This window comes from Oryctolagus cuniculus, chromosome 15, assembly GCF_051225735.1.
Source record: "Oryctolagus cuniculus isolate XC-2025 breed Fujian yellow rabbit chromosome 15, ASM5122573v1, whole genome shotgun sequence".
In the NCBI taxonomy this organism is placed as follows: domain Eukaryota; kingdom Metazoa; phylum Chordata; class Mammalia; order Lagomorpha; family Leporidae; genus Oryctolagus; species Oryctolagus cuniculus.
Genome location: NC_142881.1, coordinates 79,009,565 through 79,036,911, shown reverse-complemented (window position 1 = coordinate 79,036,911; position 27,347 = coordinate 79,009,565). Strand labels below are relative to the sequence as shown.

Below are 27,347 nucleotides of genomic sequence, written 5' to 3'. Positions count from 1 at the left end.
TCCTAGTTCTCTGGTCTGTAGCCTCTCCTGCACAGTACCACGGGGAGTTAACTTTCTCCAGATCTCTTCTTTGAAAAAAAGGATCCTAAACTCCAAATCTCTGATTTCTAACTTCCTCTAGATATATGTCCAATTTCCTTATCCAAGGAAATGAGACTCACTGCCCATTGCAGTTTGAGTCTAGTTTGTGTCATTTTTTTAAAACTTCTTTTGAAGAATGTCAGACAGATGAAAGTAGACAAAATAGGGTGATGAACCTTAATGAACACATTGCTTAGCTTAAATAATTACCAATTGTGGCCAGTTTGTTTCCATATATGACATCTCTTTCCCTCCTATATAATTTTGAAACAAATCCAAGTGTCATATTTCATCAATAAATACTTGAGTTTATGATCTCTAAAAAAAGAATTCTTTTTAAAAACACACAATACTATTTTCAAACCATATAAACTCTTAACTACTTCATGTAATTTGTCTAGTCCACACACAGATTTCCAGTAGTCTCAGTAGCTGACAATAGATGTTTTTTGGTTTTTTAATATTTTTCAATAGTTTTTTTAATTTGTAGTTTGCCCTTCACCTTTTTTGTGTTGCATTTGTAAGTTTTTATTTCATGTTATAGTACCCATAATATATCCTTTCTCATTTGTTACAGTTTCTTACTTTTTGTAACATTTGTTACAGTTTTCTTACTTTCCAAAGGGTGTTCTTGTAAGTTAAATCTGTTTATGATTTTTCTGTTAATTTTTCTTCCTTTTAAATTACAAATAAAAATTATATTTCTGATTTTATAATATCTCTGTATAGGCATTTTATAATCCCTGACAGTTGTCTTGTAAATGGGGATAATTAATATGACAGGTCTCAGCTCTTCCATTAAATTAGGAAGTTCAGGTCAGATTTCTGAGAAGTGACTTTAGAGGCTAGAATTTCCTGCTTGTGAAAGAGCACTCCTCTGGCATTTTGAGCTTTTCAGAACCATGATAGAGGCACAGAGATGGAGTCGACGCTGTAGTGTAGTGGGTAAAGCCGCCGCTTTCAGTGCCGGCATCCCATATAGGTGCCGGTTCAAGACCTGACTGCTCCACTTCTGATCAAGCTCTCTGCTATGGCCTGAGAAAGCAATAGAAGAGGCCCAAGTCCTTGGGCCCCTGCACTCGCGTGGGAGACCTAGAAGAAGCTCCTAGCTCCTGGCTTCAGATTGGCGCAGCTCCAGCCGTTGAGGCCAACTGGGGGGTGAACCATCGGATGGAAGACCTCTCTCTCTCTCTCTCTCTGCCTCTCCTCTCTGCGTAACTCTTTCAATTAAAAGAAATAAATTTTAATAATAAAAAAAGAGGCACAGAGAGCATATTGAGTGAGACATTACATGATAAATATTAACCTCACTCCCTTCACAAGGAATTGTAGAATTTCTCAGTATGTTTTAGAGAGTAGTTAGAAATAGATAAGGTAGGGAACAGCTTTCTTTAAGGGTTTTGTATGGTGTTTCCTACATGAAGAATCAACTGACAGAATCAACTTAATTGATCTTTGTGGCACTTAAAGAAGTGAATGGACTCAATGAAATAGTCTTCAGAAATATTAAACCTGTTTAGGGTTTATGTTTTGTTATTTTGGGTTAGAATCATAAGAATCCTTGGATGCAGCTCATACTCTTAAATGGCTCCCAGGATATATGCACGTTAAAAATGATTTATTCTAATGCAAATTTTTAAAGGAATGATTGATTTATTTGAAAGAGTTACACAGAGAGAGAGAGAGAGAGATCTTCCATCTGCTGGTTCAGTCCCCAATTGGCTGCAATGGCTGGAGCTGCGCAGATCGGAAGCCAGGAGCTTCTTCTGGGTCTCCCACGTGGGTACAGGGGCCCAAGGACTTGGGCCATCTTCTACTGCTTTCCCAGGCCATAGCAGATCAGAACTGGAGCAGCCGGGACCTGAACTGGCACCCATATGGGATGCCGGCATTTCAAGCCAGGGCATTAACCTGTTGCACCATGGCGCTGACCTCTCTAATGCATATTTAATACCCATTTTTTATTATGTAATACTAAGATATGTAACATTCTCTACCTGCTAGGAGCTTGCTTTTCTAAATAAAAAATATCTGAATGAGACTTAAAAGTGTATCATGTTAGCTGTTAAAGGTTTATTCACTTTAGGGAAGGGTTGTGTCTCTTGTGTTGGAGAGATGGGTAAAATGAGGGACAACTCATGGGAAAGTTTATAGTGGCAGATATGGTAGATGTTAACTTATGCTGTGAGTTTTTAATTTTAACTTTTCTTAAGTCTTTTAAATAATTTTTTGCAAAATAAAATGAAATTTAAAACCTACAGATGCATCAGACATACTTTGTAGATGATTGAGTAGTTAGCACATTGTAACTTCTAGAAGAGAAAATAATTGGGTAGCGTTTAATCCAAGTTAATAGATGTCTGTTGATATAGTTTGTAATTCATACTGTACTAGTGTACATTTTGTTGTTTCTTAAGAGCATTACAGCATTGTGAAGAACTGATTCAGCAGTATAACCGCGCTGAAAACAGCATATGCATAGCTGACAGTAAGCCTCTGCCTCACCAGAATGTGACGAACCATGTGGGCAAAGCAGTGGAGGACTGCATGAGGGCCATCATCGGGGTGTTGCTCAATCTGACTAATGATAATGGTGAGTGATACTTTTTTCATGTTTTGTCTTTGAAAGAGTATAAGAGGGTCTAGTGTTAGGGCATAGCGGATAAAGCTGCCACCTGCAATCTGTGCACCAGTTCCAATCCAGCTCCCTATTAATGGTCTGGGAAAGCAGCAGAAGATGGCCCAAGTCCTTGGGCCCCTGCACCACGTGGGAGACTTAGAAGAAACTCCTGACTCCTGGCTTCAGCCTGGCCCAGCCCTTGCCATTGAGACCATTTGGGTAGTCAATCAGCAGATAGAAGATTTCTCTGTCTCTGTCTCTGTCTCTGTCTCTCTGTCTCTCCCTCTGTAATTCTGTTTTTCAAGTAAATAAAAAAGACGCTGGCGCCGTGGCTCACTAGGGTAATCCTCTGCCTTGCGGCGCCGGCACATTGGGTTCTAGTCCCGGTCGGGGCACTGGATTCTGTCCCGGTTGCCCCTCTTCCAGGCCAGCTCTCTGCTGTGGCCAGGGAGTGCAGTGGAGGATGGCCCAAGTGCTTGGGCCCTGCACCCCATGAGAGACCAGGAGAAGTACCTGGCTCCTGCCATCGGATCAGCGTGGTACGCCGGCCGCAGCACACTGGCCGCAGCGGCCAATGGAGGGTGAACCAACGGCAAAAGGAAGAGCTTTCTCTCTGTCTCTCTCTCTCTCACTGTCAACTCTGCCTGTCAACAACAACAACAACTTTCTTAAAAAGAGAGTATGAAAATACTTTAAAAAGTTGGTGGAGGGGTGGTTGTGCTCTCCTGGTGCAGCAGTTAAGCTGTTGCTTGGGATGCCAGAGTGTTGGGTTTGAGTTGCTGGTCCACTTCCTGGTGTGCCCTTGGAGGCAGCAGGTGATAGCTCAAGTTGTTAGGTGCCTGTCACCTATGTGGGAGATCTGGATGGAATTCCTGACTCAGCTTTGGCCTGACTCCCCTGGCTCTTGTGTTGTAGGCATTAGGGAAGTGAATCGGTGGAAGTTCTCTCTTTTCCTCTCTGTCATTCTTGCTCTTTCTCACTGTCTTAGCTATCGCTCTTTCAAATAAGTTTTTTAATATTAATTTATTTATTGGAAAAACAGGGTTACAGAGAGGGGGGAGAGACAGATCTTTCATCTGCTGGTTCACCCCCCAAAATGGCCCCAACAGCTGGAGCTTAGCCGATCTGAAGCCAGGAGCTTCTTCCTGGTCTCCCACATGAGTGCAGAGGACCAAGTATTTGGGTCATCGTCTGCTTTCCCAGGACCATTAGCAGGGAGCTGAATTGGATGTGGTACAGCCCAGACTCAATCCTGTCGTGCCCAGTTGGGATGATGGTGCCAGAGTAATTGGCTGTACCCACCATCCACAGTGCCAACCCCTCACATAAATTTTAAAAACTGAAAAAAAATTCCAGAGTCGTAATTGTGAAATGTTCTGTTTAAAAAAATGTTGATGGAGACTGGTGTTATGGCATAGCCGGTAAAGCCCCTGCCTGTGACACTGGCATCCCATACAAGTGCTGGTTTGTGTGCTACCTGCTCCACTCCCCATCTGGCTCCTTGCTAATGGCCTGGAGAAAGCGACAGAGGATGGCCAAAGTACTTGGGCCCTGCCACCCACTTGGGAGACTTTGATGAAACTCCTGGCTCCTGGTTTCAGCTTGGCCAAGATCTGGCTGTGAACCAGTAGTTGGAGAATTTGTCTCTTCTTCTCTGTCTCTCTAACTCTTTCAAATAAATATATTAATCTGTTTTTAAAAGTTGGTAGAGGCCGGCGCCATGGCTCAATAGGCTAATCCTCTGCCTGCGGTGCCAGCACCCTGGTTCTAGTCCTGGTCGGGGCGCCGGATTCTGTCCCGGTTGCTCCTCTTCCAGTCCAGCTCTCTGCTGTGGCCCAGGAGTGCAGTGGAGGATGGCCCAGGTCCTTGGGCCCTGCACCCCCACATGGGAGACCAGGAGGAAGCACCTGGCTGCTGGCTTCGGATCAGCACAGCGCGCTGGCCGTAGCAGCCACTTGGGAGGTGAACCAACGGAAAAAGGAAGACCTTTCTCTCTGTCTCTGTCTCTCTCTCACTGTCTAACTCTGCCTGTCAAAAAAAAAAAAAAAAAGTTAGTAGAAGAATGGAATTAAAGGAAAAGGAAAAGCTTATTTTAGTGTAAAATAATTTCTCTCAATTCCATTTTCCCCACCAACATTTTGAAGTGCCTTTATATATTCAAGTAAAAACAAATTATTCTCCTTTTCTTGATGCATTGATGTTTTAATTGCCATCAAGTAATTGAATTAATCCTGTAGGCTTAATTTACTTTGAAGAGGTTGATAATTTTTTTTATTTTATTTTATTTTATTTTATTTTATTTTATTTTATTTTATTTTATTTTATTTTATTTTTGACAGGCAGAGTGGACAGTGAGAGAGAGAGACAGAGAGAAAGGTCTTCCTTTGCCGTTGGTTCACCCTCCAATGGCCGCCGCGGCCGGCGCACCGCGCTGATCCGATGGCAGGAGCCAGGTGCTTTTCCTGGTCTCCCATGGGGTGCAGGGCCCAAGCACCTGGGCCATCCTCCACTGCACTCCCTGGCCACAGCAGAGGGCTGGCCTGGAAGAGGGGCAACCGGGACAGAATCCGGCGCCCCGACTGGGACTAGAACCCGGTGTGCCGGCGCCGCTCGGCGGAGGATTAGCCTAGTGAGCTGCGGCGCCGGCCCCGAGGTTGATAATTTTAGAACCAGCCTAGTAGCTTTGCATAGCAATATCAAAAGTGTATTTTAATTTATATAGCCATATAATTCTAAGTTGAATAATTTAATTTAATTGATGCTGATTGTTAGTGTCATTAAGAAGAACCAGTGATAATTTTCCTATTTCCATTTGTTACTTCAGAGTGGGGCAGCACCAAAACAGGAGAACAGGATGGCCTCATAGGCACAGCAATGAACTGTGTGCTTCAGGTCCCAAAGTACCTACCTCAGGAGCAGAGATTTGATATTCGAGTGTTGGTGAGTTAAAACGACTTCTGCCGAAATGGGCATTTTAATATAATTAGATGATGAGAATGTCAGATTTTTAAGAACAAATTGATGAATATATTGTGGTTTATTTTGATGATTTCCTTATGAGCGTACTTGTAACTATAAAACCGTATGACAAGTGAAAGTGCTGATTGAAAAAACTAAGGGCATCATTCTTTGAGAAGACTGGTATCTTACATAATGATTTTTAGTCATATTGCAGGTAGAAATGTACTGATTAGGTTTTAGCTGCCAATTAAAGTTATGCATGTTGTATTTATTTGTTTTAAGTTCTTATCTGTGATCATATTCATCTTCTAAAATTTTTTTAGGGCCTAGGTCTGCTGATCAATCTAGTGGAGTACAGTGCCCGGAATCGGCACTGCCTGGTCAACATGGAAACAGCCTGTTCTTTTGATTCCTCCTTCTGCAGTGGAGAAGGAGGCGACAGTTTGAGGATAGCTGGACAAGTGCATGCTGTTCAGGCGTTAGTTCAGGTGAGTGACAAGGTGATCATTTTTCCTAGTCCTTTATCCATTGCTCCTTTTTTTCTATATTGTTTAGAACTCCTGAAGCATGTTTTTGTTAGTGAGGATAGCAAGAGAATGTTTTTTTAGAACTGACCAATTCTTAAATATTAATGATTTTATAGAATGAGGCTTTATTTTAAACTAGAATTCTGAACCAATTAAAATTGTGCAATTTATTTGTAGATCAGTAGGAGGTACACTTGCTTAGTATAAGGAGACTCTTAACTTTGTCCTGCTGGCTTTTTTGAACTGTTGTAATCACTCCTTAAGCATTGTTAGCAAAAAGCAAACTGTGTTTTATGAATCAAAGTATCACTGATAACAAATTAGAACTTGAGTCCAGCCCTGTCTGATCCAGTTCAAGTTCTCCAACATTTACTGGTCTGATCTGTGTCCAGGGCTCTGTTAGGTCCATGGACCATAGTAGAACTGGACACCGTTTGTTAGTTGCTCCTGAGCCAGTCTGAAAAGTGGTTGAGCATGGGAAAGGCTGTAGTGAGACTGCTTCTTTGAGTCATTTGAGGTTGTATTTTTCCATTATCCTGTCCTCTTGTTTATTCTGTGTAACTGAGTGTTCAACACAGATGAGAAGTAATTTCTAGACTTTTCCCCTGGGATTCAGAATACTCAAATAGCTTTGAAATTTTACTCTTTAGTTTCTTTCTTTTTTCTTTTTTTAATAAAGATTTATTTTATTTATTTGAAAGAGTTACAGAGAGAGGTAGAGACAGAAAGGTCTTCCATCTGCTGGTTTACTCCCTAATTGGCCGCAACTACCGGAGCTGTGCTGATCTGAAGCCAGGAGCTTCTTCTAGGTCTCCCACGTGGGTGCAGGGGCCCAAGGACTTGGGCCATCTTCCACTGCTATCCCAGGCCACAGCAGAGAGCTGGATAGGAAGAAGAGCAGCCAGGACTCGAACTGCCACCCATATGGGATGCTGGCGCTCCAGGCCAGGGCTTTAACCCACTGAGCCACAGTGCCAGCCCCACGCTTTAGTTTCTAAAACAGTGAATTAAATGTGAAACCAGTGGAAAATAGTCAAGTTATTTACAATACAGACTTTAAAATATTGTATAATTTTTTTGTTGCTTTTCTTAATAGACCTCATTGACACTTTTCCTTCTAAAAGCATTTCTCATTAATTTGTTACTTCCAAAACTGTTTTTTGAAATCATTATAGACTCACAGAAAGTTGTGAAAGTAGTGCAAGGACTCCTGTGTACACTGTGCTCAGCTTCACTAATGATGTTATCTTACCTTAAACTAGTATAGTATCAAAACAAGAAATTGACACTGGTACATTACTGTTAACTGTATTTCATACCTTAGTTTTACTTTTAACCAGCAGTCATTTAAGTGTGTGTTTAATATATGTCTTCTGTGCAATTTTATCATGTGGATGGATTTATGAGCTCACTCTTACATTAAGCTACAGAACCATCACCATGGAAGGATTCTTTTTTATTTATTTATTTTTTGGACAGGCAGAGTTAGAGAGACAGAGAAAGTTCTTCCTTCTATTGGTTCATTCCCCAGATGGCCGCTAAGGCCGGCGCTCTGAGCCGATCTGAAGCCAGGTGCCAGGTGCCTCCTCCTGCTCTCCCGTGTGGGTGCAGGGCCCAGGCACTTGGGCCATCCTCCACTGCCTTCCTGGGCCACAACAGAGAGCTGGACTGGAAGAGGAGCAACCGGGACAGAATCCGGCGCCCCAACCGGGACTAGAACCCCGGGTGCCGGCGCTGCAGGCGAAGGATTATCCTAGTGAGCAGCGGCGCCGGCCGGAAGGATTCTTTTATATTACCCATTACCTAGCCTGCCACCCTTCCTGTCTCCTAGCTACCTCAAATCTGTTTTCTATCTCTGTAGTTTTGTCTTTTGAGAATGTTATATAAGTAGACTCACAGTTTGTAATCTTCTAAGGTTAATTTTTTCCACTAAGCATATGCCCTTTGTGATGTATCCAGGTCATTGGGCATGTCAGTAGTTAATTCCTTTTTATTGCTAAGTAGATATTCCCTGTATAGTTCTTCTAGGATTTTTTAATTTTCAAACATTCTGGTCTCTGCCTTTTAAAAATTTTCTTGTTCAGGTGGAACTTAAATTTTAATAAAAACACAACCATGAATGGTCTCAAAGCATTTGTTCTTGAAGAAATAGATGATTGATCTGCTTTATTCATACAGTAAGCAATCATTTGCAGAAGCCATCCGCACGTCACAGGTTCAGAGATCGTTTCAGTTTCCTGCAGTGTCTGGCTGACTTGGGTGTGTGTGGTATATCCAGCCAGTTCCCCGACTACATTGCATGTTAGAGAAGCTGCTTGTTCTGCAGTGTCATGGCTTTCTCTTCCCTTGTTAGGGTCTGTCATTGTTTAACCAGTCTGAAGTTTTTGCTTTTAGATTACAGTTCCTTTTGAGTAATGGGCTCTGTAATGCCATTTTACAACATTGTGTCACCTTAAAATATCAAGAATTGGCTGTTAATTATAATACTCAGATACTGAAGGAAAATTCACGTTCAGATTTAGGTCCTTTACACTACTGATAATACTGATCTTCATCCAGTTGTTTTCATTACTGATGTGAACTTTCTAGTTGCTGTCCTTCTCTTAACTACTTGTTAAATTTTCTTTATTTTAAAAGTCAAATAATTCATGCGCATAGTTTTAAAATTCACTTTCAGAAAGTTTAAAATGCATAAGGTCATTTCCTATAAAGTTACTATGTCTAATAGTATTGTGCATATAACAACATTGATATGTAATAATGTTTACCAAAGTGTATTAGTGTATACTGCTTTTTTGCATACTTTGAGTTTTTATGTTAATACCTGAGTTTATCTCATTCTCTTCAAAGATGACTTACTATTCAGAAGTTATTGATACACTTTTTAAAAAAAAAAAAAACTTACTTGAAAGGCAGAGTTAGAGAGAGAGAGGTCTTCGTTCTGCTGGTACACTCCCCAAATAGCCGCAAAGGCCAAAGTGAAGCCAGGCCCAAACCATGAGCCATAACCTTCCTTCAGGTCTCCCATGTGGGTGCAAGGGCTTGGGCCATCTTCCACTGCTCTCCCAGGTGCACTAGCAGGGAACTTGGATTGGAAGCAGAGCAGCTGGGACTCGAAATGGCACCCAAATGAGATGCCAGTGCTGCAGGCCATGGCTTTAACTCAGCTGAGCCACAGTGCTGGCCCCTATTGCTAAACATTTTGATTTGTTTTTGGTTTTCTTTTGTTACAAAAATTACATGAAGAAAAACTTGTATCTAAAGATATTAAAGTAATATTGTGTTCCTCCTAACGTAATCCTGCTCAGTTTATTCTATGTCTCATGTTCCTTCTGTGCAGTCCATAGTCCAGCCAGCCAGTTTGCCTAGGTTTCTTTTCACTGTTTTTTAAACTCTAATTTTTTTACTTGGATTCATTGTCATTATTACCCAAGTTAAAGGAAATTATGAAGACTTTTAATTCTTGTCAATAATATTTGCATCATTATTAGATAAAATTGAATACCAGGAGCATTTACACTTTTGTTTTGACTTTTGGTAGGAGGTAGTACAAATGCTCTTGCTTATTATATTCATCCTTTTTGGTAGACAACCTTCTTAGTGATGTTACCGGCAATCAGAACATCATGTTTGAATATATACGTTGGTTGGTGATGCCTTTTAATGGTTGTCAAAAATAATTTTTATCAGCTATTCCTTGAGCGAGAGCGAGCAGCCCAGTTGGCAGAGAGTAAAACAGATGAGTTGATCAAAGATGCCCCCACCACTCAACATGATAAGAGTGGAGAGTGGCAGGAGACCAGTGGAGAAATACAGTGGGTATCAACTGAGAAGACTGATGGCACAGAAGAGAAGCATAAGAAGGAGGAGGAGGATGAAGAACTTGACCTCAATAAAGGTATGTTTTCTTCCTGGGCCTTCCTTTCCTTTATTGACTTGTGGAGAGAAGCAACTAAGCAATATGGTTTTCCTGATTTTGAGGTTTTGAAATTGTTTTACCAGTCTCACTTCAAACTGAGATCTCGCACCATAAGTTACAGTAATAGTTTTCAAAGAATCAGTACTAGGTACACATATATAGGCAATGTGCTAGAGGTAATTATTGTCATTAATCAAACATTATTGGGTATCTGCTTTTTTTTTAAAGATTTATTTATTTGAAAATCAGAGTTACACAGAGAGAGGAGAGGCAGAGAGAGAGAGGTCTTCCATCTGATGGTCCACTCCCTAGATGGCCGCAGTGCCCAGAGCTGCGCCGATCTGAAGCCAGAAACCACGTGGGTTTAGGGGCCCAAGGACTTTGGCCATCTTGTACTACTTTCCCAGGCCATAGCAGAGAGCTGGATTGGAAGAGGAGCAGCCAGGACTAGAACCCGCGCCTATGTGGGATGCCAGCGCTTCAAGCCGGGGCGTTAACCCTGTACTTGAAAGGCAGTTACAAAGAAAAAGACAGCAAGTGATCTGTCATCTGCTGGTTCAGTCCCCAGATGGCCACGGTGGTCAGGGCTGAGCCAGCACAAAGCCAAGAACCTGGAACTCCATCCAAGTCTCCCAGGGGGCTTGCGGGGTCCCAAATACTTGGACTATCTTCAGCTGCTTTCCCAGGTGTATTAGTAGGGAGCTGGATCAGAGGTGGAGCAGTAGGGACTCAAAACAGCACTCATGGGATACTGGAATTGCAGGCAGCAACTTAATTTGCTGTGCCATAATGCTAGCCCCAAGTATCTGGTGTTGTCAGGAATTATAATATACCTGCTTTATCATTTATGTAAATTCTGGAAAACAGGCATTTGCAACTCATGTCCCTAAGGTTGTGAGATTTAAATGCAATGTTCCACTTACCTGGCTAGGAAGCAAGCTCAGCAGTGTCTGATTCTGAGTCTAATTGGTTTCTGTGCTGCCTGATCCTCCCTATATTTAATTTCTAATTAAATTTACAGTATTAGTTTCTAGTATTGTAAGAAATTGTTACAGTTAATAACTCGTTACAATTAATTGTGAAAAGTGAGTACTAACTTCTTAGATTTGCTAAATTCTGATGTTTCCTTTAGCAGAACATTTTTGGTTGTTTAGCAGTCATTTAAGAAAAAAAATGGGTTTTGGGGCTGGTCTTGTGGCACAGCATGTTAAGAGGCTGCCTGGGACACCCACATTCCACCTTGGAGTGCCCGAGATTGAGTCCCAGCTTCCTGCTGATGCATCCTGCGAGGTGGCAGTTGATGATGGCTCAAGTGCCCCTATCTGCGTGTAGGAGACCCAGGTGGAATTCCCAGCTTCTCACTTCAACCTGCCCTGGCTATTGAGGACATCTGAGAGTGGAACAGGGAATGAAAGATTTCTCTGTCTTCTCTGTTGCTTTGTCTTTCAAAGAATAAATAAAATAATGGCTTTAAGAAAAGATTTATTTATTTGAAAGAGTTTGAAAGACAATTGAAATTGTGAAATTCATTTTTTTAACTGAATATCCAATTCAGTAGTTTTAGCATATTCACAAGGTTGTGCAGTCATCACCATTACCTGATTCCAGATATATTCCCATCAGCAGACATCCATTTTCCCCTCCTGTAGCAACTGGCCATCACTAATTCACTTTCTGTCTTTGGGTATTTCATTTAAAAGGAATTGTATAGTATGTGGTTGGTTGTGTCTGGCTTCTTCCAATCAGCAGCTTGTTTGTAGTAAGGTCCATCTGTGTAGTGTTCTGTGTTCCTTGTTTACATGACCCAATATCCATTTTATTGTTAGGCCATGTTTTGTTTAACTGTCCAATTTATAGACATTTGTGTTTATACTTTTTGGCTATTTTGAATAATGCTATATTGAATAATTCTAGAAATATGTTTTTATTTCTCCTGGATTATAGGTGAGGAATTGCTGGGTAAATGTTAACACTGTGTTTAACATTTTAAGGAAATGCCAAACTCTTTTCCAGTGTGGATGTACCATTTTACATTCCCATTAGCACTGTATAAGTGTTCTAGTTTCTCCATGTCTCCATAAATTATTTGTTTGAAAAATGTGCTTTTAGTCATGTTGGTGGGTGTGAAGAAGTACATCGTTGTGATTTGATTTGCAGTTCCCTGATCAGTGGGGAGCATCTCTTCATGTCTTGTTGTCCTACATATTTTCTTGGGAAGAAATACCTGTTCAAGTCCTTTGCCCAGTTTTTAATTGAGTTGATTCTTTTTGTTGTTGAGTTGTAAGAATTCTTTATATTGGGGCCAGCATTGAGGCACAGCAGGAAAAGCTGTTGCCTGTAAAGCCAGCATTCCATATGGGTTCCTGTCTCAGCTGCTGTATTTCAGATCCAGCTGCCTGCTAGTGGCCCAGGAAAAGTGGTAGAAGATGGCCCAATTGTTTGGGCCCCTCCCACCACCACATGGGAGACCTGGGTGACATTTCTGGCTCCTGGCTTCTGCCTGGCCATTGCAGCCACCTGGGGAGTGAACCAGTAGATGGAAGATCTCTCTCTCTCTCTCTCTCTTTGTCTCCCTTCCCCACCCCCAACTCTGACTTTCAAATAAATAAATCTTAAAAAGAACACAAAAACCTTGATAATCTTCCTGATACTTGATCCATTTGTTCATTTTGTTAATGGTGTCCCTTGCAGCATAAAAGCTTTAACTAAAAAGTTTGTGGTCTCGGCATTTACTTTTGAGTCTCTTAATCCATTTTGAGATAATTTTGGTTAATTTGTGGCTATCCTATTGTCCTAGCACAATTGTTTATGTTATAGCAGTTTTGAAGAAAAGATAATAGAATAGTTGGTTTTGTAAGGTTTGTATTCTTTTCTTATCCTATTAAAATTCTTTATTTAAATGCTCTCAGCCCTTCAGCATGCTGGCAAACACATGGAGGATTGCATCGTGGCCTCCTACACGGCCCTGCTTCTCGGGTGTCTCTGCCAGGAAAGTCCAGTAAGTAAATGATGTCTTAGGTGTCTTCGCAGCACTATGACAGCATCATCCCAGTGCTCATTTTGGGCTCGTTTTCAGGATTGTTTCTTCCCCATGGAATAAAAATGACAAAAAAAAAAAAAAAAAAAAAAAAAAGTCTAACATTTCCAACATTTTAAGCTACTTGAATAATTTTCTTTCTTTAATACAGTAGGTGTGTTTCCATTCTTATATAAGTTTTTATGTAGCAAGGTTTGGAGTGAAATGAATTGATCTTCAGTTTTTAAAAGTGAATTATATTCTTTATGGCTTTATTGTAATTGATGTGCCTTTTAGACTGAGGAGTTGTGGGAAACAAGCAAAGCAGAGTGCTTTCAGTCTCATGAAGAAGAAAGACTAAAATGAATTTAAGGTGTCATGTAAGAAAAATATTTGAAATATTTATTGGACTGTTTAAGTCTTTATCCCAAAGTAAGTGTGTATTAGTTCTAACAATTAGTTTTGTTTGGTGAATCGATCCATTCAGACATCTCTGGTTTTAGTAAAAGAAGTGATAGTACAAAAGTTGCACTTAGCTGCTTTCAACAATATGATTAATCTGGGGTAGTTGAGTGCCTCCGTGAGGTCTTCGGGAACTCAGCTCTTGCCTGTCTGTAGACTTGAATCCTTTGTCCCTTTTCTTGTCCTTTGCCAAATCTTTTTGTGGTTCTGTGCTGACAGTAGCCATGAGTCTCATTAGGTAAAGAATGTCTGGCAAAGTAGGTCCCTCTGCCCCAGTATTTCTTTTTAAAACAATGGTTTTGGCTTTTCCCACTGGCACTCATCCCCAGTCTGTCCCAAGTAGATTCCCCCTCATGTTGACTGGTACTGGGTCACATACTTTTGCCTGAACCACTCACTGTCTAGGAAGAGGAGCTGTCAGGGGTTTAGATCATCAGGGCCTCAGGAGAAACAGGAGGTCTGGGTAGTCTGGCTGAGTCAGCAAAGAAATAAAAGTTTGTAGCTGCTGGGCAGCCTGCTGCTGTGGGAAAAACAGGAGCAGCACAACAGCTTGTTACCTTTAAATTGCAGTGCAAGGCAGATGTTTCTAAGAGGAAGTGTCCTCTCGGAGCAGAGCGCTCAGGGAGCAAGAGTGCGCAGAGATCCACTCTGTAGTTAGGTGGCTGGCTTCAGTGGGAAGCAAGAGGCATCCATCTCGTGTAGGATTACAAGAAAGTGTGAAGGCCAGTGAATGGCTTCATGTGAGGACGTGCTCATGCCAGCCCTTTGCACCTGCCAGGCTCCATCTGCCACCCATAGTTCCTCATTTTCACCTTCACGTTCTCTGGGTTGCTCCCTCCCTTTCCAGTGGTCGAAGTCATTTGTATTTTTCTAAATCAGTCTCATCCATCCCTTCCGAATTTCTATTGTAGTCAACTTAAATATATTGTATACCAGCCTATTCCACGTGACTCTCTCGGCCCCAGTGCCCTGAGGGTGAAGACAAAGTTCTCCTCCTTCCCTACGACCGCTTCAGGTCAGTGACTGTAAGAACAAATGAGAAACACCTATCAGATATGAAGGGAAGGAAGGAAGAGCAGGCAGCAAATGAAGGTGGTGGGCATAATGTTGAAATGTAATTTCTAGGTGCTTTGTACACATGCTAGGTTAGTCATATTTGGTCATGTTCTTTGTGAAGTAATGGATATCGACATCATGTTGGTACCACGTGTGCTCTATCTTGAGCCCTCTTTTCTGTGTTAATTCCTGTTCATGTTTGTCTCTCTCGAGCCTAAAGAGATGATGAGGTTAAGTTGTGAGCAGTGTTGTGAATTGATAGAGCCCCAGCTACGTCTGTTGCCTTGGAGATCATCACGGTTAATTCAGAAAGCTAGCTGGCACACCACAACGTGAAGGAAGTAGGCTTGCCCCATGTGCCAGTGGGAGGCGGCAAAGCAGTGAGCACTGCCTGTGCTGAGGCGGCCTGCAGGAGCCCACGCTCCTCCTCTGTGCCCACCCTGACTCTGGGGCCTCTGTTGGTCATCTCCTTGCTGTTCTGCTCTCCTGCCTTGCCCCGTCCCTGGAGTCTTGCACTCTGCAGGCACAGCACAGTTCTATTCAGAGCGCTCGCTGACTCCATCTCCCTCTCTCTCCCTCCCCCTTGCCCTCCTGCTCCCCTCCCCCTTCCTGGGATGCGCTCAAGTTGACTTGGATGCTGCCAGTCAGTCACAATCAGGAGGTGTGGCACCCTGGGGAGGCGTGAGGGTGCTGCCCTGGCATGCAGCATAGTTCATGGTACTTTTTGAATTATTATTAGGAGTCCACTAAACAGCAGTTATAAAGATAGTATAGTATATATATAAGCCGTGTGTGATGGGGGTGTTACACCCTGGACATAATTATATGGGCTATACCTACATATACACCTGCGTACTGCTGGCAGTTGAGTAAGTACACTTACACCAGCATCATAAACATGCATGCTGCACTATAGCATGGTAGCAGCTATGCCGTGACTGGGGAAGAGTGACATTTCAGCTCCATTACGATCTTATGGGACCACAGTTGTATATATGGTCTGTTATTGCCTGAAATGTCACTGTGTGGTACATAACTGTATTTTGGTCCTTTCTAATTGATAAGTACCCTGTGGGGGAATTTTTTAAAATGGAACGGGGAGGGCTGGTGGCAGAGTTCCTTTAAAAATGGTCTTTTACGGCCGGCGCTGTGGCTCAATAGGTTTACACCGGGTTCTAGTCCCGGGCGGGGCACCGGATTCTGTCCCGGTTGCTCTTCTTCCAGTCCAGCTCTCTGCTGTGGCCCGCGAGTGCGGTGGAGGATGGTCCAGATACTTGGGCCCTGCACCCGCATGGGAGACCAGGAGAAGCACCTGGCTCCTGGCTTTGGATCAGCATAGCGCGCCAGCTGCAGCAGCCATTGGAGGGTGAACGAGCGGAAAAAGGAAGACCTTCTCTGTCTGTCTCTTTCTCTCTCACTCACTAACTCTGCCTGTCAAAAAAAAAAAAAAAAACACAAAAAACAAAAAACACCCTGTTGATGAAAGATTAGAAGCTTGTTTTTTGTTTGACCTCTTACCTGTGTTTTAAAACTTAGCACAGCATATGTTGTTATGTGTTCTTTATCATAGGTGAATGTTCCTAGAGCGTTTTCTTTTACTCTTGCTGAGATCCTAAGGCTTTTTTTTAAGACTTATTTTATTTATTTGAAAGGCAAAGTTATAGGGAGGGAGGGAGGAAGAGATCTTCCTCGCACTGGAATGACCACAACAGCCAGAGCTGGGCCTGGCCAAAGTCGGGCCAGCAGCTGCTTCCCAGTCTCCCACGTGGGCCCAAGCACTTGGGCCATCTTCCACTGCCTGCACTTCCACTTCCCAGGCACATTAGTAGGGAGCTACATCGGAAGTGGAGCTGCTGGGACTTGAACCAGTGCTCATGTGGGATGCCGGTGTTGCGACAGCAGCTTAACCTGCTCTTCCACAATGCCAGCTCCTGTAAGGCATTTTTTAATGCAATAGGGGAAAAAACAAACAAACAAACAATGGTTTAAGCAGATCTTGTAATGTTTTCTTTATAAAAGTTTGGTGTGTTTATGGTTTGCCTGCTTCTTGCTGGTAATGAAGGAAAAAGCCTTAATCTCTAATCTTGGCTTTGGCCAATAATTTCTTTGCCACAGATGATGTTAGATTACCTTTACAAAGATCTTTGCATTCGTTCCTGTTTTACGTAATCAGTTGAATTCCCCTGTGGATCATGAGTTCATTAGCAGCTCTGAGTTCATTCTTCAGTCAGCTCCTACTGCCAACCGAGCAGTGCTGCTCAGTATTTCAGGCTTTCTTTAAAAAAAAAAAAAAAAAAAAAAAAAGTAAGTATACACAGAAATCTGTCTTGATCTGTCTTGGGCGCCTTTACCAGCTTTACATTTTTCCCTGAGAGTGAGGTAGATAGGAAATGGACGCAGACAGGTCCACGTACAGTGAAGTACCTGTGGAGAGGATTACCAGGGCATTGCACAAAGCTTGTCAAAGTGTGCAGCAGGGTGTGTGCTAAGCCCACACGGCTGTACAGGTGCAGTCTCCTGTTTTCCGGCAGCTGAGCGGTGTTCTGGATCTCTCCTCAGATCAATGTGACCACTGTGCGGGAGTATCTGCCAGAAGGAGACTTCTCCATAATGACAGAGATGCTCAAGAAATTCCTGAGCTTCATGAACCTTACGGTAAGTGGCTCTCCCGGAGGGTTTCTAATTGAAGTATGATGGTAGACAGAGGAATAGAATACCGTGGCCACAATGAACAGAAACAGAAGGTCCTCTGAGTAACTGGTTTCTTCAGGATGAGTACTGTGTGTTCTGTGTTACACAGTGCCCTGCATTATCAAAGCCAGCGCCTTGTCTCTCTGTGCTCTGGTTTGTAATGCTCAGTTTAGTAAAGCTGAGGCTAATCCGTCTCTGATTTAATGCTTTTAAATGGTTATTAAATGTTAACTGTGACTTCCTTCCCTCCCCTTTCAGTGTGCTGTTGGAACAACAGGCCAGAAGTCTATCTCCAGAGTGATCGAGTATTTGGAACATTGCTAGCTGCTTTACCATTGCTTCAGGTGCTCGGTGACGCTGGAGCTGTCCTTAGACAGAGAAGTCCTTGAAGATAGACCGAGAACAGCCATCAGTACCGTTCGTGTTTGGATTCTTAAGACCACCTGATTTCTTCGTCATGCATTCTGCATCTGCTAAATGACAGTTACTACATCAATCTGCAGCTATCAAAAATGAGGGAAAAGGTTCAGGCTGTTAACAATTCCACGCAGTATTTAAATACCCTTAACTTTGGCAGAGTTTATGCCCTCCCCTTATTTTCTTGCTGTCTTCGGGGCAAGTGTTCAGGGGAAATTTTGTGCTGCTGTTAGTGCGACTGCTGTGTACTTTGAGCCACTGTCGTCATGCCAGCCAGGTGCAAAGGCAGCTTAGCGACTGAGGTGTCGAAGGTTCTGAGGACATTCTAGACAACAGCTCAGTTCCTTTTTCAGGCTCATTTGCTTTTGCTTTTTGTTGAATGATTCCAATCGTAAATAAAGCTTTTAATAATTTTGTGAATTTTTTTGTTGTTGTTCCCTGAACTACTGTCTGTATTTAAAATTAGATGGAATCCAAAGACACAAGGGATTAATAGTATATTTTTTTATTATTGATTAGGTTTGGGTTGTTGAACTATTTTTCACTTTTGAGACCATGACCATATTCAATATCATGCCATAATGTGTCATAGTTATAGATAACAAGAAAACAAGTAACAGTTTGAGGGAATATTATATAAAATGATGTGCCCTGTTAAAGGATTAAGCAAAATAGACAAACCCAGGGTAGTTTACACTTACGCTAGGGAGGCTCTTGAAACATTATTACGTTTTGAGGGAGGGTCTCTAGATATCTTTTGTAATGTTCAGTTCAATAAATACAAGGAAGCTAAAACACCAATGTGGAATTCATGTTTCCAGATAACCTGTATGTTCTTGTTACAGAGTGACAGGATCAATTGTGTAAGCGCAAAGCCTTAAATTGCTGGTTTAGAGAAGACCCTTTTATTTTGCTTTGTTTTTAAATTTAGATTTCTTTTTCATAGAACAATTGTTTGGAAAACCGGTATGGAACACAGAAACCACCTTTTATAGATTTAATTTCATAATCTAGCAAGTTTTTCTTACTAATTATTGTTTAGACCACTGACAATAACTTTTTTTCTTTTTAATTGATTTGGGCCTGAATACAGGCTTTCCAGAGGTCTGTCTCATTAATAGTTTTAAATACCTTTCAGATAATTACATCACGTTTCTTCATTGGATTTGTAAAACTTGAAGCCATAAAACTATTGAGTTTGGTGTGTATTGAGGAAAATAGCTAGAAGTCTAATAAGGTTACCTGTTTAGACTTTGTTATTTCCTTGTATAAAGTGACAAATCGGGGCTCTTGTATCAGTGCCAGCTGTAATGTTTTTTAATGCAGTGGCTGCCTTCTATTGTCTTCCTATTTTTGATAATGCAGATTGTTGGGAAATCTATGAGGAAGTAACTGATTGCAGGCAAAATTGTTTTCTTCTCCCGACCCCAATCCCAACCCCAACCCCAACCCCAACCCCAGCTCCTCCCCCTCCCCCTCCCCCTCCCCATCACTCTCTGAGAACGCAGTGTACCAGTGTAACCTGGAAAGATGGAGACTGTTGCCCTGAGTGTGAGAGCGAGCTGAGCAAGCTGTTTAAAAAGCAGATCCAGACTGATCTCCGTAGAGTTCAATTAGCTAGGTAGATTTTGTTTAAGTATTTTAAAATATGTTCATATTTATTAATTGATGGATCTAGGAAAAGGAGCTGATTTTTGGTCCAGCTGACTTGTGGCAGACGGTAAGGAGTATTAGGACATTTGGGTGAGAACAGTCAGGGCGAACTGCATTTCTCTGTTACACTGGTAAGCATTTGAGAATTGATTTACCTCAGTGTTTAACAGTTTCTGTTGTGTTTTTTAAATAATAACTAATTGTCAAGCACTGATAGAGATGCAGGTTTGGGGGGCGGGCGGGGGGAGTTGTCTCCTCACCAGCTGCAGTGCATTTGTGTGTTTTTAACCCTCAGAGGACTCTGCATTTTAGGGTACTTGAGGCTGACTTGCAGATTAACTAAAGTTTTAAAGTAACCTTTTTTTCCACTGTAAATATCTCTGTAAATACTGCCAATTGGAAATTAGAACAGTAGAGTACTTTTCTGAATCCAATCCTATTTTTATTTTATACAGTATTTCTCAGCTGTGATCTTTGGAGCAAAAGCCAACGGCAGGAAAAAATAGTTTGTACCAGTTTCATGAAGTATGTCTTTGGGTTTTTGTAAATAATTTTAACTCGAATAAAATTGCTACTTTCAATACACATGTTGTCTTTAACATAAATCTCTTCACCTGTTTTGGAGGAAGAAGCCACACCAGCCTTATAGAGCCAACCCTTACGCAAACAGCGGGCCACTCCAGTGAGTTGCACCGTAAACACTGGCATGCACAGGTAACCAACCTGCTTTGGTGAAGTGTTTATTCCCTGCCCTGGACATTCACCTGACTGATGCAGACTCCCAAGCAGTTTCCTGGTGGTGGAGTTAGGTCACAGCCTACTTGCCTGGCTGTAGAGGTTTCTTCTCTTGCCCCAAGGCTTCTTTGCTTTACAGGTTTTACAGCTGTTTGTTACTTTTTCAGTTTTCTTTTCATTATGGGTCTTGAGACCTCCACCTCTCCTTACTGCTTTTAGCCACAAAGCTAGGTTGAAGGATCTCTCCTGGGAATTCCATGTCTTCTCCCCACTTACACAAAGACCCCATCTAAAACAGTGGTTGAAAGATGTAGGCTTCAACCTAAAACACACAAATGTTGAAGCCTAGCTCTGATCCTTGCTGATTGACTTTGGGCAAATTCCTGAAACTTAACATATTTCTCCAGCAGAAAGATGGGACCAGTGCCTACTTCCTGGCTGTGAAAATTAAGTGCACATGAAACCTGAGCACCTCGACCCGAGCATACCAAGGTCTTGGTGAATGGTAGCTGTTGCCGTTGGACTCTGTTGGCTCTGCTGGGAAGGCTGGGAATGTGCACAGTGGTGTAGAATACTGTGACTGCTACAGACAACCTGTGTGTGACGCAAGCGCCCCTCATCGCCCAGGTCGGTGGGACCTTGGGTGCTTTCACAGCCGATCTCTTAAACCAGGTGTTCCACAGTTGGGCTTGTTAATACCTTGCTAATGACCAATAACACAGGGGGAAACTGAACAAACTAAGTGATCATTCAAATGTTTGAAACATGTACAGGTTTTTTCTTTCCTTTTTTTAAAAAGATTGATTTATTTATTTGAAAGAGGAGAAGCAGAGAGAGGTCAGTCTTCATCCACTGGTTCAGTCACCAATTGGCCACAATGGCTGGAGCTGCGCTGATTCGAAGCCAGGAGCTTCCTCCAGGTGTCCCACGAGGGTGCAGGGGCCCAAGGACTTGGGCCATCTTTCACTGCTTTCCCAGGCCACAGCAAAGAGCTGGATTGGAAGTGGAGCAGCCGGGACCTGAACCAGCGGCCATATGGGATGCCGGTGCTTCAGGTGGTGGCTTTTCATGTTTTGCCACAGCATGGGTCCCAGGTTTTTCTTTATGTTAGAAGAAAGGGTTGAAAGAGGTTTGCACAATGCACTATCAGTTAAGGTCTCCTGGTCTTGGACACAAAGGTGAATACCTTCATGTAGATTGTTTTTGAACAAAGAATTTGGATTTTGGGTGTTTTGCACAAACCTCTTCTTCCCAGTATGGCCTTTATGTGGGTACAGTTTGATAACCTGACAGCATGTGCTAGCTCTGGGAAGAAACAGAGAAGACAGCATGTGCACAGGACTTAGAGTGGCCTGTCTGCTATCCAGAATTCTATCACAGAGCTGGTGAGTATGTGGAACTGTACTGTCACGTGAGTCATTAGTATTGATGCAATGTAATACTGTGTAGGTTGTGATATGTTAGAGTTGTGTATCATAATGCAGAGAGAAAGCTGGATCTCTTAAATGGAAAATGGAGTAAAAATGGAACACTGAAAGATACTTGATTAACTTAAGGAAGGCAGAAAAAAGAATTAACAGTAACAAAGATTCAGCATAGAGAAAACAATTGCAAAGACAAATAGAAAAGTGCCTGCCTTCTAAGGAACAAGCCAAGGATGTCCACTAAATCTAATGATACCACAGTTATATGTAAACGCATGACATGTGAGGTAAAAGGCACAGGTTGTCGAGTGAACGAAGACCCCTGAGTGCAGATACACAAATAGTGTGAAAGGATGAATAAGGATAGCGTCACGCAAGCTCCAGTAACAAAGCTGGGCAAAGCAGCTTCCAAGACAAGGGAGCACTACTGGATATAAAAGATCAAGGCGGGAGGGTGTCGGGAAGAAGTGACAGTTACGTCTACTCATACACCTGATCGTAGAACTTTAGACTAAGTCACAGTCCGAGTCTGGGCTTAAGTATGTGCTCAAGAATTAATAGGGTCACCAGCATGTGAAAATATTTATTTGAACAACATAAAGAGGGAGAGGGCTCCCATCATCTGATTCACTCCCAAGTGCCTGCGGTGGGGAGGCTTGGGCTAGTGGGGGCCAGGAGCCAGGAATCAATCTAGGTCTCCCGTGGATGCGGTAGGGACCCAATTACCATAGCCGACACTGCTGCCATCCAGGGTATGCATCGGGAGGAAGCTGGAGGCCAGGGCCAGAGCCAGGTATCAGACTCAGCCGTTGAATTTGTATTTTAAAATATTCCTGCAGATGAAAACCTTGTTCCTGAAGGCTTTACTGGTGTGTTGTGTGAGACATTAAGGAAAAATCCTCACTTACCGAGCAGGAAGGAGAATACTTCTCAAATCAATGCATGGAGCCTACTCATTTCCTTAACATTTTGTTAAGTATAGATGCAAAATCTTCTACCAGAATATTAGTGAAATAGATAGATTAAAAAGTAAAGCCCATCACAGTAAAGTGCCAATTATCAGAAGCATTTTAACTACAGAAATCAGTGATCAACTGCACAAAGGACTAAAACCACTTGGTTGTCTACTTAGAGATGGCTGAAGCACTTGCCAAAATGCTACACCTGTTCATGATTCACAGCAAAACAAAAACTTCTCAGGGAAGTAGAAATGGAGGAGAGCCAACCTTAATCAGACATGTGAAGAGCATGTTCCCGTGGTGGGTCTCTGACCACTGTCCTCCTGACATCAAGTGCTAGATAGATAACAAAGGTCCTAACACAAATAGGGGCTGCATTGTGGCAGCATGAGCCAATCAGCTGCCACCTGCAGTACCAGCCTCCTGTGTCAGAGCACTGGTCCAGGCTTCTGGCTGCTCCCTGGCTTCCTGCTGATGGCCTGGGAGAGCAACAGAATGGACCAGCTCTGCTCTGGCTGTTGGGGACATTTGGGAGGACTTAGACTGTCGGACTAGAAATACCATGTGAAAGTCGTCAGATCCATGTGGCAGTGACACCTGCATTAATACAAGGGAAGAGAGGTAGACTTATACATGTATGCTCAGTTGGTTGTTGGCGGTGGCACCAAGCAATTTAATATAGAAATGAATATTTTAAATTGGTGGTTCTGAAAGGAATAGCATGTTTAAAAAAAATTACTGACCCCCTCAACTTTGTGTAAAATTGAAAAATTAAGTCCGAATGGATCCGTAACTCGAAAAGCTAAAACTGTAATACTTTTAGTTTGTTTTTAAGATTTATTTATTTATTTGGGAGAGGCACAGGCACAGGCACAGAGAGAGCTCTTCTATCCACTGGTTTACTCCCCAAATGACTGCAGCAGCCGGAGCTGGGCCGATCTGGAGCCAGGAGCTTCTTCCAGGTCTCCCACGTGGGTTCTGGGTCACTGCCTGTCAAAAAGTAAACAAACAAAAAAATGCACTGAGCAGCTTACCAAAATGGCATTTCTTGGTCTAATTGGAAGAAGGGAAGAAGAAAGGACCCAGTACTCAGTCACTTTTTCCCTAATGGATTTGCTGATCTGCGAGAAGCAGCAGTGACACTTCGAGACAAAGAGTGTTGCTGGTCATAAACATTGTCACTCTTAACAACAAAATGGTCAACTCACCAGGAAGATATAAACTTTATTTTATTTTATTTAATGAACATAAATTTCCAAAGTACAGCTTATGGATTACAATAGCCCCCTCCCCCAACTTCCACCCACAACACTCCCCTCTCCCACTCCCTCTCCCCTTCCTTTCACATCAAAATTAATTTTCAATTATCTTTATATACAGAAGATCAATTTAGCATATATTAAGTAAAGATTTCAACAGTTTGCACCCACACAGAAACACAAAGTGTAAAATACTATTTGAGTACTAGTTATAGCAATTATTAAACACCTAAGAGTAATTGTGTATTAATTACAGAGTTCAACCAATAGTTTTAAGTAGAACATAAAAAATACTAAAAGGGTAAAGTATTAAGTTCTTTTTTTGTTTGTTATATAGTTTTTTTTTATTTAATAAATGTGAATTTACAAAGTGCAACTTTTGTATTGTTGTGGCTTCCCCCCCCGAACCTCCCTCCCTCCCGTGGCCCTCCCCTTTCCCACTCCCTCTCCCATCCTGCCCTTCATTGAGTATCATTTTCAATTACCTTCATATACTCAAGATCAACTTAGTATATACTAAGCAAGGATTTCAACAGGCTGTACTCACACAACCGCACAAGGTATAGGGTATTGTTCGACTAGTAGTGTTGTCTTTAAGTTTCATAGAACACATTAAGGTAGAGATCCTATATGGGAGCATGTACCCAGTGACTCCCGTTGTTGATTTAACAATTGGCACTCCTATTTATGATGTCAGCAATCACCCGAGACTTGCTATGAGCTGCCTAGGCTATGGAAGCCTCTTGAGTTCACCGACTCTGAACTTCTTTAGTCAAGGCTGTATCACAGTGGAGGTTCCTTCCTCCCTTCAGAGAAAGGCGCCTCTCTCCTTCATGGCCTGTTCCTTCTGCTGGGGTCTTGCTCACCAGGAGCTTTCATTTAGATTGGTTTTTGCCACCGTGTCACGGCTTTCCATGCCTGTGAGACTGTCATGGACCTTTTAGCCAGATCCGAATGTCCCAAGGGTTGATTCTGAGGCAGGAGTGCTGCCATTCTATGAGTCTGCTGTGTGTCCTGTTTCCCCTGCAGGATCATTCTCTCCCTTTTAATTCCAGCCTTCATTATTTGCTTACACTGGTCTTATTTGTGAAATCTCATCGACACATACCCTATCTTTTTGATCGGCTGTGTATTTATACTTATCACTTTACCAAGTGCGCTGGCATTGGTACCTGCCTCCTTGGTAAGATTGAGTTGAAATCCCCTGGCACATTTTTAGTTCCACCATTGGAGGTAAGTCCGAGTGAGCATGTTCCAACCTATATATCCCCTCCCTCTCTTATTCCCACTCCTATGTTTAACAGAGATCACTTTTCTGTTAATTTTAAATGCCTAAGAATGATTGTGCATTGATTACAGAGTTCAACCAGTGGTCTTATGTAGAACAAACAGAGCAACAACAACAACAAAATACTAAAAGGAATAAAATAGTAAGTTATTCCTCAACAGTCTAGACAAGGGCTGATCATGTCATTGTCTCTCAGTGTCCATTTCACTTCAATGGGTATCATTTTAGATGCTCGTTTAGTTGCTATCGATCAGGGAGAACATATGATATTTGTCCCTTTTGGACTGGCTTATTTCACTCAGCATGATGTTTTCCAGCTTCCTCCATTTTGTTGTAAATGCCCGAATTTCATTGTTTTTTACTGCTGTATAGTGTTCCATAGAGTACATATCCCATAGTTTATTTATCCAGTCATCCGTTGATGGACATTTAGGTTGATTCCATGTCTTAGCTATTGTGAATTGAGCTGCAACAAATATTGAGGTGCAAATGGCTCTGTTTTTCTCCCCTTTAATTCCATTTGGGTAAATTCCAAGGAGTGGGATGGCTGGGTCCTGTGGTAGTGCTATATTCAGGTTTCTGAGGACTATCCTAACTGTCTTCCATAGTGGCTTTACCAGCTTGCATTCCCACCAACAGTGGATTAGTGTCCCTTTTTCCCCACATCCTCACCAGCATCTGTTGTTTGATTTCTATATGTAAGCCATTCTAACTGGAGTGAGGTGAAACTTCATTGTGGTTTTGATCTTCATTTCCCTGATGGCTAGGGATCCTGAGCATTTTTTCATGTGTCTGTTGGCCATTTGTATTTCCTCTTTTGAAAAATGTCTGTTAAGGTCCTTGGCCCATTTTTTTATTGGGTCATTTGTTTTGATTTTGTGGTGTTTTTTGATCATTTTATAGATTCTAGTTGTTAATCCTTTATCTGTTGTGTAGTTTGCGAATAACGTCTCCCATTCTGTTGGTTGCCTCTTCGCTTTCCTGACTGTTTCCTTTGCTGTAATGAAACTCTTCAATTTGAGGTAATCCCATTTGTTTATTTTATCTTTGATTACCCGTGCCTCTGGGGTCTTCTCCAGGAATTCTTCGCCTGTTCCAATATCTTGAAGGGTTTCCCCTATGCTCTCAATTAGTTTCATGGTGTCGTGGTGCATCTCTAGTGCTTTGATCCATGTTGAGTGGATTTTTGTATAAGGTGTAAGGTTGGGGTCTTGCTTCATACTTCGACATGTGGACATCCAGTTTTCCCAGCACCATTTGTTGTTCCAGGGGTTGGTTTTAGGTCCTTTGTCAAATATGAGTTGGTTATAGATGTTTGGATTGATCTCCGGTGTTTCTGTTCTGTTCCATTGGTCTATTTGTTTTTGTACCAGTACCAGGCTGTTTTGATTATAACTGCCCTGTAGTATGCCTTGAAGTCTGGAATTTTGATGCCTCTGGCCTTGTTTTCATTGTAAAGGATTGCTTTAGCTATTCTGGGTCTCCTGTTTCTCCATATGAATTTCAGCATCGTTTTTTCTAGGTCTTTGAAGAATGACTTTGGTATTTTGATTGGTATTGCATTGAGCTTTTAAATTGCTTTTGGCAGAATGGACATTTTGATGATATTGATTCTTCCAATCCATGAGCATGGCAGGTTTTTCCATTTTTTTGTGTCGTCTTCTATTTCTTTAGTGTTTTGTAATTTTCATCATAGAGGTCTTTGACCTCCTTGGTTATATTTATTCCAAGGTACTTTATTGTTTTTGTGGCTGTTGTGAATGGGATTGATCTTAGAAGTTCTTCCTCGGCCCTGGCATTATCTGTGTATACAAAGGCTATTGATTTCTGAGCGTTGATTTTGTATCCTGCTACTTTACCAAACTCTAATATGAGTTCCAATAGTCTTTTAGAGGAGTTTATTGGGTCCCCTATATATATAGTATCATGTCATCTGCAAATAGGGATAGTTTAACTTCCTCCTTTCCCATTTGTATCCCTTTAATTTCTTTTTCTTGCCTGATGGCCCTGGCTAACACTTCTAGGACTATATTGAATAGCAATGGTGAGAGTGGGCATCCCTGTTTGGTGCCAGTTTTCAATGGAAATGCCTCCAACTTTTCCCCATTCAATATGATGCCATTGGTTTATCATAGATTGCCTTAATTGTGTTGAGGAATGTTCCTTCTAACCCCAATTTGCTTAGGGTTTTCATCATGAAAGGGTGTTGTATTTTGTCAAATGCTTTCTCTGCATCTATTGAGATAACCATATGATTTTTGTTTCTCAATTTATTAATG

At 42.0% G+C, this 27,347-nt stretch overlaps 1 protein-coding gene across 9 annotated transcripts in view; it reads left to right on the top strand.

Moving 5' to 3' along the window:
* WAPL (WAPL cohesin release factor) overlaps positions 1 to 18,170 on the top strand; it is an 80,737-nt gene extending 62,567 nt beyond the window's left edge. For all 9 annotated transcript variants that reach the window (XM_070057992.2, XM_070057990.2, XM_070057989.2 and 6 more), the window contains 7 exons: positions 2,499 to 2,674; positions 5,526 to 5,641; positions 5,986 to 6,150; positions 9,880 to 10,087; positions 13,018 to 13,106; positions 17,202 to 17,297; positions 17,592 to 18,170. In XM_070057992.2, coding sequence (XP_069914093.1) covers positions 2,499 to 2,674; positions 5,526 to 5,641; positions 5,986 to 6,150; positions 9,880 to 10,087; positions 13,018 to 13,106; positions 17,202 to 17,297; positions 17,592 to 17,657 — 916 coding nt within the window. In that variant the 3' untranslated portion in view covers positions 17,658 to 18,170. The remainder of the gene's footprint in view (positions 1 to 2,498; positions 2,675 to 5,525; positions 5,642 to 5,985; positions 6,151 to 9,879; positions 10,088 to 13,017; positions 13,107 to 17,201; positions 17,298 to 17,591) is intronic.
* Positions 18,171 to 27,347: the final 9,177 nt, after the last annotated feature.